Below are 15,459 nucleotides of genomic sequence, written 5' to 3' on the forward strand. Positions count from 1 at the left end.
TCCCCCGTCTGTCCATCTGTCCGATCTGTCCACCTGCCGCGCCCCCCGGGCTGAGGTAGGAGGTTGTATAGTTGAGGAGGACACCCAAGGAGATCACTATACGGCCTCCTAGCTTTCCCCAGGCTGCGCCCTGCACGGGACGGGGCAGCGGGGACCCCCAGGGCCACATTGCTGCCCAGTGACCCTGGGAGGAGCTGGGCTGTCTTCTCTGTCCACATCCCTATATCCTAGCCCTTCCCTCAGAAAGTTTCTCTGTCATCAGCATATCTCTTTTGCTTTCTCTGTCTCTGTGCCTCTTGCCTCAGGCTCCTCGAAGTTGTCTCTGTGGTTTTCTGGTTCTCTGACTCTCCTGATGTCTCTCTGTGTCTCTGTTTCTGTCTCTTTGCCTACTTCCTGTCTTCTGGCACTCAGTGTGTCTGTGTCTGCCTCCATCTGTCTCCTCTCCCCCGCCGTACCCTAGGACCTGTCAGGGCCACCATACATTGCACTGCCGGCTTCTGGGTCCCTGAGACCCTTTAACCTGTGAGGACATCCAGGGTCACAGGTGAGGTTCTTGGGAGCCTGGCATCTGGCCCAACCACTAAACCTAGGCATTGCTGGTGACCCCTGATACCATTCCATACAGCCTGACATTTGACCACCAACTGAAACCCAACCTCTGACCTCAGGTCCTGGCCCCTCCCCCATCCTGCAGCAGTGACCTCACAAAGGCCACCAGCTTCTCCTCAAGCCTTGAGACTCTCTGAGATGGCCCTGGTGAGCGCTGCTGTTGTATCTGCCCTCCTGTCCCTGCTGGTCTTCAGGGCATCCTCGCCCTGGGCCTGTCTCCTCTGCTTCACCACCTACAGTGAACGTGTCCGAATCTGCCAGATGTTTGCGGGGATGGAGGGCCCCGAGTTCAACCAGTGTGAGGAGGCCTTCACGGCTGCCTTTGAGGGTCTCTCAGACATGGAAATCAGTGAGGAGACCGTCTTATGAAGAAGGGCACTGGGGAGGGGTTGGCCAGACCTAGAGAGACTCAGGGAGAGGGAAAGACTGACATACAGGCAAGGACAGAGAGACACGCACAGAAGAAAGGCAAGGGCCATCCATGATGGAGACATAGGGCAGAGACCTAGAGAGAGGGGGCACCAACTGGGACAGATTCGTCATAGAGGGGGACATAAATTGGAGAAGACCCAGAGAGAGGGGGCAGAGAGTAGCAGGCCAAGGTCAGAGACATAGAAAGTCTACACTGGGACCTGGTTTGGGCTGAGCTGCTGGCCCAGCCCTGCCCCTCGCCCACCTTCAGACTATGAGGAGAGAAACAACCTGCACGACACCTTCACACAGATGATGCACTCCCTCCAGGAGGTGGCTGCTGCCCAGGGTGAGTGTCTTGTGGAGTTTGGATTTGAAGGGGTTGATAATGAGAACGAGTGAGTTAGGGTATCCATTGGAAAAAGCACCAGAGCTAATGGAGTCATAGATGATGTAGAAGAACTGAAGGGAAGTGTAGAAATAACCCAGAATCTAAAGCCAGGTGGGGTCAGGTACATGCACTCTGGCTGTGGCTCACATTTTATTGGCTATGAAGTCTAGATGTATTACTGCTCCTTTCTTGGCCTCAACATCTGTAAAGTGGCACAGTGTTAGAAGGTCCCCTGTGAGACAGACCTCAGAAACAACATCTTCCTCTGGGCCAAGACACACATAAATATGTTACTTAGAACTAACAAAGGCATTCCACAGTTGTGATGTGCATGGCTGATGAGGGGACAGAAAGACAGGAACAGTGGAGTGGATCATTCAGGTGACAGCTAGGGCCAGACTTCTACCAAGTCACCAGCCTAGACAGCGGGTGAGACGTGTGTGTGTGTGTGTGTGCATGTGTGGAGGCTGGGGTGGGATCCAAGCCAGAGAGGTGGAGGGCTGAACCCAGGTTGGAGCTGAGGCCATGAAGATGGAGAAGAGGGGAGGAGAGGAGCCAGGGAAGAGGGAGTCAAGGGATAAGAGGAACAGAGTAGTTAGGGAAGGAAAGAGTCAAGGTTAGAAGACTGTCTTTGGGATCTAGTTCCATGCCTGGGTTGGCAGTGGATCATCCCTGAGATGAGGAACGTGCAAGCAAGAACTGAAGTGGGAACAGAGGATGATGGACAATGAGCTGGGTTAGGACATAATTGCTGTAAGGGGTGCAGGGGACCTCCTGGAGGCAGCTAGATACACAGATGCTGGGTTCAGAGGAAAAGGGAGACTTAACGCTCTGCCCTGAAGGAACTGGGAAGCCACTGAAGGCTACAGGCAGGGGAAGTGCAGAGTCTGCTCTGTGTATAGAAAGACCCCCTGGGGCCCATTGGAGGGAAAGAGGGAAAGCCAGGAGAAACTGGTGCAATACATTCAACAAATGCTTATTGAATGTGCCAGGAACTCCAGTGCGGACACAGCTGGACCAAACTGAAAACAACCTGCCTTCAAGTTGCTCTTATTGGGATGATGGGGGTGGGGAGTCGGGGGAGCACAGGCACTAAAATTAGTCAATAAAATCGTAAAGTATGTAAGTTGGTGATTTGTGCTGTGGAGAAAAACAGAGAAGAGAATGGGCTGATAATGAGGTTGCTCAGAGTTGTAAATGAGAAAGCTTAGTTGAGTAAAGACCTGAGTTAGGTGATGGAGAGAGCCAGATAATTGGGGAAAGAGTCTTAGTTGGAGAGAAGACTCAGTGCACAGGCCCTGGGGCGAGTGGGACTGGAGTGGAGATGAAATCAGAGAGGTGGCATGGGTCACATGGCTGTCTGTCCATGCAAACCCGTGGTTCTCAAGCCCTCTGGTACATCAGAATCTCTTGGGAGTTTGTTAAAATGTTTATAGCTAGACCTGTTCTCTTTTTTTGACCAGTAGTCTGACACAGGCTTGAAAATGGACATTTCTATCAAGTTCCTAGCTGATGTTGATGGTGCTGGTCTTGAGAATTGCTCTTGTAAGCCATTGGAATGACTTCCCCTTTTACTCTTGAGATGGGGGGCACTCTTGGACGGTTTTACACAAAGATGGGATGTTACTTATGATTTAACAAGAGATCTCTGGTAGTGAATGGGCCAGGGTAGACATGGAGCCATCAAAAAGGCATGGAGTGTGGAGACCAGTCGCAGTGGTCTGGTGAGCCAAGATGAGGTCTGAGCTGAGGATGGAGAAGGAAGACCAGGAGTTTTGACTGTATGCCATACCTACCCTGTGCTTTGGGAGGGGCTGTGTCTGCCAGGCAGTTATTTGTGCTAATTATCCTGCTAAATAATATCCTCACACCAGCCCAGTGAGATGGAATTTTATATTCCTACTTTCCAGATGGGGGACTATTGGAAAGGAAGGGCAGACAGGAGATGTTTGGAGAGGGACTGAGCCAGACCATGTGAGTGAGAGGGAGAGGAAAAAGTGAGGATGACTTCAGGTCAGAGACATGGATGACTTTCGGCTGGGAGAAATGGAGAACTTCCAGGTGAGAGAGGAACAACTTCTGGTTGACTAGAGGCCAACCTAGCAATGCCTCTTGGTGGTTTCAGGTGATATACTTGGTATATATAAGCCCTGGAGTGGATAGTGGAGTACTGGTTGAACATCCATAGCCTTGAAATCTGAAATACTCCAAAATCTGAAGCTTTTTGAATGTGACACCACATGACACCACATGACATCATGTGACAGGTCCCAGTCAAAATTCAGGTGAACTCCAAATATTACATTAAATTATCTTCAGGCTCTGTGTATAAGGTGTATATGAAACATAAATCAATTTTATGTTTAGACTTGAGTCCCATCCCAAAGATAGCTGATTATGCATATGCAAATACTACAAAAATTATTAAATATCCCCAAATCTTAAACACTTTAGTCTGAAGCAAACTGGGTAATAGACACGGAAACTGTATAGAAGAGAGGGTCACATGCCATATGAACAGTTAGGTTTGGAGGCTCTGGAGCTAGACCACCTCTGTTCAGACGTGGTTGTGTGACCTTAGACCACTTCCTTAACTTCATGCCTCAGTTTCTCCATCTCATGTTTGGAGATGGTAATAATAGCTGCCCTCCTTTCTGTAATACCAATGGCATCCAAAGTGAGTCAGTGAAAGGTTTTATAGACTATCTTATCCAGGACATCAATGTAGGATGAGGATGCTTTTGTGTTGTCTGACATTTAATCCTCCCATACCCTTACCCTTAAATGTTCCCATTTTATGTATGAGGAAGCAATCAGGAACTTAAGTCACCAGGCAAGGTCACATAAGAAGGGCTTGGGATGGATTCCTCAGGTATGAGATAGGTGTGCTCACAGATGCAAGAGCCAAGACTCAAACCCAGACAATCTGAACCACAGTAAGAGCTCCTAATGATATGCCACTCTCTTTTCTACACCTTCTTATGGTTCACTTGATAAAACTCACACCCCTTGCCCCGTTTGAAATATTTTCCTCCATCTTTACTCCTCCAGTTTACTGGAAATATAAACCCACTCCACCCTCCAATGGGTCACTTGGTATATCCCACACTCACCTTCCCTGTGAATCATTGATTTGGCCCATTTAAGTTTATGGGTGAATCCTCCACTATCCTGGCCTCTCATTGAACATCCCACTCTGACCACATCCTCCTGACCATCTTGCCATCTCTAGACCATACTCCTGCTCTGTGGCCAAGGAGAGACCTCTAAGTCCTCAGATTGCTCATTCTGAACCCACTTCTTGGCTTCAGTGCCCCTCGCTCCAAGTGTACACCGTATGGTCACCACTCCAGCCACTCTCTGGCCAGCACCCTCAATTGCTTCCCTTCTGTATGGCACGATGTCACAGAGGATCCTTCATCCCTCCCTGCAATGGCTTAACCAAACTAGAAGTTCATTTCTCCCATATAAAATAATGTTTGAGTTAGGCACTTAGGGAGAGCTCCAATTTCTTGGGGACCTAAGCTCCTTCCAGCTTTCTGTTCTGCCATCTTTGGGTATAGCCTTTGCCCTCATGGTCTTATATGACTGCCAGAGCTTTGGCCATCAAAGCTCAGATCTTAATTTTCTCGCTCAGCTCCTAATTTTCTCTTGTGAGGACATAATTCATACTGAACTAGGACCCACCCTAATGACCTCATTTTAACTTAATCACTTATTTAAAAAGTCTCTCTCTAGATATAGGCACACTCATTGTAGACACCGAACCTAAGAACTTCAACATATGAATTTTGGGGGAAAAGGAGACACAATTCAGTTCCTAACACCCTGTCGCATTTCTGAGTTCCACACCACCTCCACCATGAGATCAGTCCAACCATTCATGTTCTTGGCAAAACGCCACTGGAAAATGCCAGAATACTTTGTAGCCAGATATACTAGAAACAGAAGCCAGCATGTGCAAAGGCCCTGAGGTATTTGGTCTGAAGCAAAACACCAAGGATAGAGAACCTAAAAGAGTGAAGATGGGGTAAAAATGAATAGTATAGCAGCTGGTGCTGTGGAGAGGGGTTGGTGTGCCTTGTTAAAAAGGGAGTGGCTGACACAAAGAGATGACAAACATTTTATGTGACTTTCCCAAATTTTTTATGTTGGCAACCAGTGCATGAGAAAAAAAAAAAAAGGCTGGACACTGGTGGCTCACTTGTGTAATCCTAGCTAATCAGGAGGATCTCGGTTTGAAGCCAGCCTGGGCAAATAGTTCATGAGAACCTATCTTGAAAAGCCCTTCACAAAAATAGGGCTGGTGGAGTGACTCAAGGTGTAGGCCCTGAGTTTAAGCTCCAGTAAGGCAAGAAAAAAAAATTCAAGCCAAATATAACATCCAAGGAATGGATTTAGTCATAGGCCACTGCTTGTGGTCTCCACTTCCAGTTGGAGTAGAATTCATTCTACACATTTATTGAGCGTTGTCTGTCACAGCACTATAAAAGGACATATTTACTTAAGAGATGGACTTAAATGATTGGTGTAAGTATAAATGCGTACACACAGGCAATGGCAATCAGGAGCTATGCACAAAATGGGGCACTCTGAGAGATAAAAACAGAACTTGATTAGACTACAGATTTGTGGAGATGGTAAACCTTTAAGGCCATCACACTTGAGGTATAAGACAAGGAGTTGAGTAGGAGTTGGGAGGAAAATGTACTAGAAACAGAAGCCAGCATGTGCAAAGGCCCTGAGGTGATGGGGAATGGTAGTTCTTTTCATATGAAGGGAAATGAAAGTGGGCAGGAAGGATGGAACTGAAAGGAAGAAGGAATTAGGTCAGCCAGTGAGGAATTTGATCCTCCTCCCCCTTCCTGGAGCTACAGAATATGCTCTGTCCATCTGAGAGAGACAGAGGAGGCAGGAGGAAGGAGACTCAGGGACTTGTCAGCTGTCACTGTAGATGGCTGGGAGGAGGAGAGAATAGAGGATGTGGTGATAGGGACATAGGTAGGGAAGGGCTACAGACACCATGACAGGAAGTTCTGCCAACTAGGCCAGCCATAGGTAAGGAAAGTTTCTACAAAGGCCCTGCTCCACCCTACAGGGTCCTTTAAGGTTGCATTCCCTAATGCCGCGGAAAAAATGAAGAAGGTCATTCTGCAGCTTAAAGAAGGTAAAATAAATTTCAGCCCCACCCCCGCCCAGACACACACACACACACACACACACACACACACAATTAGGCAACCCCACTCCAGAGACCCTCTTATCTGCTCCGCTCAGTCCACCCTTCCTGGTTGGACTTCTATGCCAAGCCCTTAGTGGTGACTCCTGAGGCAGAGTGGACCACTCTGCATCTAGCTCTGCCCCTTCGACCAAAGGTTTCTTGTCCAGCTAGGACCGGTCTTGGCATGGTCTTGACCCAGACTTGCACAGGCCTCTTCTCGAAACTGCACACCCAGAAAGGTGCCCTCTTCTCTTGGGCCTGCTTAGTGGACTACTCCTACCCTGACCACAGCTCTAATTGGGCCTCCTAATTAGGCTCTGGCCCCTCCTAGAATTCCTTAGGATCTACTCCTGACCCTCTGTGGGACTGACCGCTCACTCCTCAGGGCACACATTTGCCCTTACTTTACCAACCCTCATAGATGGCTACCAGTAGGCCTGAGCCTGACCAGTGAATGGAACCCAATGGGCCTGGCCTCACCCTCTGGGACTGGAGTGCTGTGACTTGGCCCCGCCCCCAGGTGTCACTTGCAGGCCTGGCCCCAGCCCCTTCGGAGAAAGGTTTCCAGTCCCATTACATCCCCTTGGAGACTTTTAGTCATCCTTGACTTCCTTGGTAGTAACCCCTCTTCTCTCTCTGCAGTTCAGACCTGCATCCCTCCTTGCGGTAAGGACTTAATCCAAACCTTAGAATGCTGGGTAAGGGATGCGGTGGTCGGGGTCCAAACCTGGGACTTTAGGTGGGAGAGCATGGGTGGGCCTCAGACCTTAAGGAGCCAATAAGTCTTGGAGAAAAATGAATAAACCAAGCATTGCTCAAAAAAATCTCATAGAAGATGGGTCTAAATATAAGTAAACCTATAGGAGTTCTAGAAAGCAGACATGAGTGAAAGTCATTTAAATGAAACAGACCATTAGCACCCCAAACCTAATACTGGCCCAATGCACATGGGATGGGGACCCACCGCAGAACTAGCCCAGGCCCTGTGTTCTCGCCCCACAGGAGTCCAGGAGATCGCCAGACGTTTCCTTTGCCGTAGGTGCTACTCCACCCTCTGCGACCTCCCTCTGGATTGTCCTGGTGAGGAGTGGGGCTGGAGGTGCCCGGGACCACCACCAAATGGGGAAACTGGACCCAAGCAGGGGAAGGAGTGTGACATGGGCAGGGCCTGACGAGGGTGAGCTCCTGGGAGCGACCCCATTCATCTTCAGTTCAGGACATCATGGTGAATCGGGGGGACCAGGCCATGTTTTCTTGCGTCGTGAACTTCCAGCTGCCAAAGGAGGAGATCACCTATTCCTGGAAGTTCGCTGGAGGAGGTGTGAGTCGGGGTGGGGCCAGCCCAAGGGTTTAGTAATGCAGCGGGGAAAGATTTGGGGAGCTCGGTCTACACACAAGCTTCTTGCAAAAGGAGGTCCCGAGATTTAGGGAGAGATCGAGGCAAATGATGGTGGGCCAGGGTCAGGGCTCAGGGTATGGGCTGAGTCAGGGTTTAGGAAGAAACACGAGGGTCCACTCAGGGATGCGGAGGGAGTTACAGGCTCAGGGGCGGAGCCAAGGCTGGGGGTGTGGCCTAGCGCGTGGGCGGGGCTTGCAGACTGTTCCACCAGTGGGCGCCTAGCGGGTAGCTAGGCTTAGGCACTCTCGGGTCCCGGAGCCGCTTCAGCCCACAATGATCCCGCAGGTCCGGACTCAGGATGTGTCCTTCTTCCGAGATTTGCCGCAGGCCCGAGGGTATGTGGCGCGGATCCGCCCGGTGCAGCCCAAGCACCGGGGGACCTTCTCCTGCGTGATCAAGCACGACCAGCGCCCCCTGGCGCGGCTCTACTTCTTTCTTAATGGTGTGAGCGGGGCGGGGCCCCGAGGCGAGGGGGCGTGATCGAGGGGCGGGGCTCCGCCCACTGACGTATGCGCCTCGCAGTGACGGGCCCGCCCCCGCGCCGTGAGACGGAGCTGCAGATCACCTTCCGGGAAGTGGTGCGCTGGTCGCCGCGCGACACGGAAATGATGGAGCCCTGGAGGCCCAGCCTGGGGGAGCTGATCGCCAGCCCCGGGGCTCTGACGCCCGGCAACCTGTGTCTGCTTGCAGCCATCGCTGCCTTCGCATCAGTGGGTGCCACTGTACTGGTGTGGTGAGTCCCGGCGACCAGATGCCCGTCCTCAGACCCGGGTGTCCAGGCCCCAACCCTTCTTCCTCCAACCCAGGGGTCCAGGACCCAGCCCTTCTCCCTCAGACCCAAGGTCTAGAATCCACCTCTCCACGTCAGACCCAGGGATCCAGGCCCCAGACTTCCTCCCTCAGACTCAGGGGTCCAGACCCCAGCCCTCCTCCCTCAGACCCAGGGGTCCAGGCCCCAGCCCTCCTCCCTCAGACCCAAGGGTCCAGGCCCAGCCTCCTCTCTCAGACCCAGGGGTCCAGATCCCATCCTCCTCCCTCAGACCCAAGGGTCCAGGCCCCAGCCTCCTCTCTCAGACCCAGGGGTCCAAACCCAGGCCTCTTCCCTTAGACCCAAGGTTTAGACTCCACTCTCCTCCCTTAGATCCATGGATCTAGGCCCAACCCTCCACCCTCAGACCTTTGCGTCCAGGCCCCAGTCACCCCATCAGACCCAGGGGTCCAGATACCTGGCCCTCCTCCCTCAGATCAGGGGTCCAGACTCAGACCTCCTCCCTCAGATCAGGGGTCCAGACCCAGACCTCCTCCTTCAGACCCAGGGGTCCAGGCCCCAGCCCTCCTCCCTCAGATCAGGGGTCCAGACCCAGACCTCCTCCCTCAGACCCAGGGGTCCAGGCCCCAGCCTCCTCCCTCAGACCCAGGGGTCCAGGCTCCAGCCCTCCTCCCTCAGACCCAGGGGTCCAGGCCCCAGTCCTCCTCCCTCAGATCAGGGGTCCAGACCCAGACCTCCTCCCTCAGACCCAGGAGTCCAGGCCCCAGCCTCCTCCCTCAGACCCAGGGGTCCACATCCAGCCCTCCTCTCTCAGACCCAGGGGTTCAAGCCCTATCCACCTTTGAGACCCAGATCTCCCCTGGTCCAGAACCCATGATTCTGTAACCACCCTTTCTCCAGCACACACCTCTTTTCCCCAGGCTTTTCTTTCGATGGTACCTCAGCGGCAACTAACCAAGGTATCTGTTATCCTATTTTCATCCCTAAAATAAAGAATATGTTTCAGCTCTGTATTTTGTTTGGAGTCTATTGCTTGAGCCTCACATCCAGTCCATTTTGCTCTGGTTGTTTTGGATATAGGGGTCTCTCGAACTATTCGCCCACTTGGGATACTCCTGATCTCAGCCTCCTGGGTAGCTAGGATTACAGGTGTGAGCCACGTGGGCCCAGCTCTGCCTAGAACCTTGTTACATGTTGTTACCAGCATAGCATGTGCTAGAAAGTATTTCTATCTCCCTGCCCCCCTACTCTCTCCCCCTCCCTTTATTACATTTTTCCCCATTCATCATTAACCCAGTTAATCCCCAAAATAGTGTGAAGTTAGCTAGGTAGCACTGTCTTTATTTTACTGTCTCCACCTTTCCCTTGTCCCCATTATTACTTTTCAGCCCCAGTGGGTTCCATTTTTTTTGGTCCCCTGAACTTTCAAAAGCTCAACCCATGCTCCTCTTGGCTCTTGAAATGAATTTCCTCTGAACTTCACGAGCTCACCTCTCTCCTACTGTGAAGGTTCCAGCTCACACATCATTTTATTCCCCGACCCCTCATGACTGCTTGGCACTGCTCTACTTTAGCTTGTGCATAGAACTCCTCTGGATATAGTGTTAACTCATTTTGTCATTTCTTCCTTGCCTAAAATGGAAGCCACTGAGCAGGCACTCATCCTTGTTCTTTGATGTATTCCCCTTCATTAACTCATACACTTAGTGTATATTTGTTGCACGCTTACTCTGTGCCAGGTATTTTTAAGGTGGTGTTTAATCAGTAAAGAAATCATAAGAGAAAAAAAATCTGCTCTCATTAACTTAAATTCAATTCAGTGAACAATAAAGGTGAACTTTCTGTACTCATGACACTTCTGGCACCATATAATGTGGGACTTTTTTTTCCCCTTACCAACCACTTCCCCAACTCTCCAGCCACCAATGGAATTACCCTATGATATAAGTGAGTTCTGAAAGCAACTACCCTAAATTAGTGTCAAACTCCAGGACTCTGAGGGGATCATGCCCACAAGATTGCCCACACATTAGATATTAGTCATAAATAGTACCCAGTCAGGGCACCTACACTTCTGTCCACTTGGTCACAAAGCTGGGTGTTCCCAAAATCTGTACCTCATCCCTAATTCAAAAATAGTCAAGAGTAGCTTGCAAGGAGAATGGTGGAGGGGCGTGAATTTATGATATGTTTGATACATTGTAAGACCTTTTGTAAATGCTATAATGTACCCCCATCCAGCACCACAAAGAAAAACAGACTAGCTTGCATAGCTTCAGGGAAACATTTACTTATATTTATCAGTTCATTGTAAAGGATATTATAAAAGGAACATTAATAGCCAGATGAAGAAGTACATAGGGTGAAGGAGTTTCCATACCCATGGCATTGTGGACGGAGTTGTACCACCCTCCCAGCATGTGATGTGTTCACATCATCTTTATCAAGTTCTCATTGACACATATTGTCATTTAAGCATTTTTTTTCCTGGACACTTTGTGATGTAAGCACGGTTGATTATTGTCTTAATATCCACCCTGCTTCCTTCCCCAAGGATGGCAGGTGGCTGAATATCCCAGGGATAGCTGACTTGCCCCATCTGGGAGCCCAGCAAGACTATCAGCAGAACTAAAGATGCTCCTATCCAGAAGGAAATTCCAAGGTACTTGGGAGCTCTGTGTAGGATGCTCCTACCACTCACATCACTCAGGAAATTATAAGGATTTTGGAGATGTATGTCAGTAACTGAGGGCAGACACCAAATATGTATTTTCCACTATATGACAGACAATAATATTAAGTAAAGTACATGTCAAGTCATATAGCTATGAAAGAGAAGGTAGCGTAGAGAGATGGGATAATGTGGGGGAAGAGGTAGCAATAATGTCTTTGGAGAAGGTCTGGCTGAAGAGGTGACATTTGAGTAAGGACTAGAAGAGAATGAGGGTGTAAGCCATATAGACATTTGTGTTAAAGAGTGGGGCAGCCACATGTGGTAGTTCTTGCCTGTAATCGCAGCACTCCAGAGGCTAAGGCAGGAGGACCTCCAGTTCCAGGCCAGCTGGAGTTACCCTGTCTAAAAGAAAAAATGTTTTTAGGGCACAAAACGAAAAGGGCATAAGCTGAGACGGGAGTGCCAGGCATGTAGGAGGAAGTGCTAGGAGGCCAGGTAGCTGAAGCAGGCCCTCAGGAATTGAGCACATAGTGAGGTCAGAGAGCCTGTGGGGCAGGGGCCAGGTCCTGGGAGGCACTGGCCTGCTGTAAAGTCTGAATTCCCCTAAGATGAAAGTCATCAGCAGTTCCTCAGTCAAGGATGCTCATGAGTTGATGTACATGGCTACTGTGCAGACAGCAGACTGCAGTGGGCCAGGGTGGAGGCAGGAGCCACTGTTCCTACAGCAGTCATCCAAGCAAAAGATGAAGGGGAGAGGGGCAATGGCAGGGAAGGTGAGGAGGTGTAATTCCACATCTTTCCAGCAGGTGGACCTTGTGGGTTTTACTATGCTGGGTGTGAGAGAGGGAGGTACAGAGTCCTGGGTGAGAATGTGAGGCCCAGGTCAGCAGCTCCAGCCCCTTGTGTCCAGGAAGCACGTGAAAGATGCCCCATGCAACAGAGGAAGAGATAATATCCTTAGGTAGCTTTGCTCTATGGCAACGCACAGGCATTGTCAGATTCTTTTCACAGTACTGGGTATTGAACCCAGGGCTTCCCACTTACCAGACAAGTGCTCCACCACTTGAACCACACCCCAGTCCCACCTTTTTATTTTGTTTTTGAGATAGAGTCTCATTGTAACTTTGTCTGGGGCTGACCTTGAACTCACAATCCTCTTGCCTCTGCCTCCTGAGGAGCTGGGATTACAGGTATGCATCACCACCCAGCTGGTTGTCTGGGTTGGTTGATCTACACTTAAACCATACTTTGTCTACTTGGCTAGTAATTCTGTGAAAGCAGGAGCTCTTCCTTGTTTTTGTACTTGCAAATCTAGCAGTGTGTAGGGCTGGTGGAATGGCCCAAGCAGTAGACTGGCCTGCCCAGCAAGCGTGAGGCTCCAAGTTCAAATCCCAGTGCCACCACAAAAAAGGGGGGGAGTAGTGGAATGGCTAAAGTCATAGGACACCTGACTAGCAAGCGCGAGGCCCTGAGTTCAAACACCAGTACTGCCAAAAAAAGAAAGTATGGCTTAAGGCCAGGCGCCAGTGGCTCACGCCTGTAATCCTAGTTACTCAGAAGGCCGAGATCAGGAGGGTCGCAGGTCAAAGATAGCCTGGGCAAATCATGAGATTGTATCCATCACAAAAAAGGGCTGGGAGAGTGGCTCAAGATGTAGGCCCTGAGTTCAAACCCTGGTACCACAAAAAGAAACAAACAAAAAGACAAAAAACAACCTAGCAGTGTGTGGAACTCAGCAAGTACTTGCGAAGTGTGTCTGTAACTGAATTCATGAATGAGTGAAAAATATTTTAAGTTAAAAAATGTTTTATTGGCCCATATAGTAGTCATCACTATTGTGAGCAGTAAGTTTCTATCATTTGAAAGATAAAGGGAGACTACTGGCAGAACAGGTTTCCTGGGGATTTGGGGGAAGGAGAGGCAAGATTAAGGTCAAGGATGAGTGTTTCTTAGCATTCCGTGGAAATGTCTTTGACGCTCTTGGATATGCAAATTTGGAATCTGTGGTTGAGATGTGGTCTGCAAATAAAAGTTGAGGATTTCCATCTGCAGGCATGAGGCATGAATGAAGCATTCAGAGCTGCCGGTAACACTGGGTGTGGGGGTGTGGGGGTGGGAAGCCAGTGGAGATGGATAAGAGGGTGAGATGAGGTTTCTCCAATGTGAAGGGGCCACATGAAGACAAGCCAAGACTGGCACCTGTAATCCTAGCCACTTGAGAGGTTGAGGTTGGGAGGATCGCTATTTGAGGTGAGCCCAGGAAAAAAAATCACAAGACTCTATCTGCAAAATAACTAAAAGCAAAAAGGGCTGGGGCATAACTCAAATGGTAGAACACACCTGGCGCCAGTGGTGCATGCCTGTAATCCTAGCTACTTAGGAGGCAGTGATCTGGAGGATCAAGGTTCAAAGCCAGCCCAGGCAAATAGTTCATGAGACCCTATCTTGAAAAAACCCATCACAAAGAAAAAGGGCTGGTGTACAGACCCTGAGTTCAAATCCCAGTACTGCCAAAAAAAAAGTGGTAGAACAATTGCCTTGCAAACATGAGATCCTGAGTTCAAAACCCTAGTATGGCCATACCCAAAAAAACAACACAAAAAACAAAAAAAACCACCATGAGGGTTCCACTTCACATCCACTAGGATGACTAGTAATGAAATTGTTAGGTAATAACAAATATGGCAAGGGTATGGAGAAATCGGATCCCCTGTAACATTGCTGGTGGGAGTGTAAAATGGTATGGCCCTGTGGAAAACAGTGTGGCCATTCCTCAAAAAATCAAACAGAATTAACATAGGCTCTAGCAATTCCATTTCCAGGTATATGTCCATCAGAATTTAAAACCTATGTCTACACAAAAACTTGTACATTAATGTTCATAATATCTCCAAAGTGGAAGCACCCAAAATGTACACCAGCCAATAGATGGATAGACAAAATGTGACATACGCATACTATGGAATATTACTTGGCAACAAAAAGGGATGTATCAGTTACAAACAGCAACATGAATAAATCTTGAAAATATCATGCTAAGTAAGGGTCATAAAAGAGTACATAGTGCATGATTCCCTTCACAAGAAATGTCTAGAATAGGTAAATCTATAGAAGACAGCCGATATGTAGTGCCTCGATCTTGAGGGGATAGCAAGATGAGGAACAAGGAGTGACTGCTTTTGGGGAGTGATGAGAATGTTATAAAATTAGATTATAGTAATGGCTGCACAATTCTATATTGGAAGGGCTGATGTTTATGGGAGAGAAATTAGAGACAAATCCAGACAGCTCTCTCAAGAAGTTTTGTAATTAATAGAGAAATAGGACATAGCTCAAGAGAGAATATTAAAAACGGGAGAATAAACTGGAGTGTGGTGGCACATGCCTGTGATTCCAGCACTTGGTAGGCTGAGGAAGGAGGATCACAAGTTTGAGGCTAGCCTGGGCAACATAGAGACCTATCTCCAAAAAGAGGTGGTGGTGGTGGTGGTGGTGGTGGTGGTGGTGGTGGTGGTGGTGGTGGTGTGTATGTGTGAAAGAGAGAGAGAGAGAATGATAGATGTTTGTATGGTGATTGTGAAGACCTCAAAAGAAGGGAAGAATTGATAATTGCAGATCAGGTGGGAAAAAACTTCCACAGTGACATCTTTGAGTCCACAAGAAGGCTTGGGGGTCTGGTGTTCCAAAGAGGGGCTGGCATTGGCTGGGAACAGGGTTCAGCCTCTGCATGTGAGAGTGAAGACGCAAGTAAGGGGTAAGATGTGGCCTCTGAGAGTTTTTTTTTCTGGTGACCTCTATTTTCTCAGTGAGCTAGGAAGCCTGTGACAGAGGCTCTGAAGGCAGGAAGAAAAGGATAATTTAACTTTCTTAGATATTAGAGAAAGCCGAATGTGGTGGCACACTCCTATAATCCCAGGAGGCATAGATAAGAAGACTGCAGTCCCAGACCAGCCAGGCAAAAATCGTAACACTCTATCTGAAAAGC

General features: G+C 49.1%; 1 protein-coding gene across 1 annotated transcript; it reads left to right on the top strand.

Moving 5' to 3' along the window:
- The first annotated feature begins 37 nt into the window (after positions 1–37).
- On the top strand, positions 38–9,811 carry Spaca6 (sperm acrosome associated 6). The gene is made up of 9 exons (XM_020155237.2): positions 38–958; positions 1,292–1,369; positions 6,510–6,578; positions 7,275–7,298; positions 7,635–7,712; positions 7,844–7,953; positions 8,317–8,473; positions 8,554–8,764; positions 9,721–9,811. The coding sequence occupies exons 1-9, from the start codon at positions 748–750 to the stop codon at positions 9,752–9,754; spliced, it is 972 nt and encodes a 323-aa protein (XP_020010826.2). The 5' UTR covers positions 38–747; the 3' UTR covers positions 9,755–9,811.
- The last annotated feature ends 5,648 nt before the right edge of the window (positions 9,812–15,459 follow it).

Source organism: Castor canadensis, chromosome 16 (assembly GCF_047511655.1).
Source record: "Castor canadensis chromosome 16, mCasCan1.hap1v2, whole genome shotgun sequence".
NCBI lineage: Eukaryota > Metazoa > Chordata > Mammalia > Rodentia > Castoridae > Castor > Castor canadensis.

Coding starts and splice junctions, on each gene's coding strand:
- Spaca6 (XM_020155237.2), top strand. CDS start 748: ATGGCCCTGGTGAGCGCTGCTGTTGTATCTGCCCTCCTGTCCCTGCTG. Junction 6,579..7,274: donor CATTCTGCAGCTTAAAGAAG/GTAAAATAAATT, acceptor CTCTCTCTGCAG/TTCAGACCTGCATCCCTCCT. Junction 7,299..7,634: donor GACCTGCATCCCTCCTTGCG/GTAAGGACTTAA, acceptor CTCGCCCCACAG/GAGTCCAGGAGATCGCCAGA.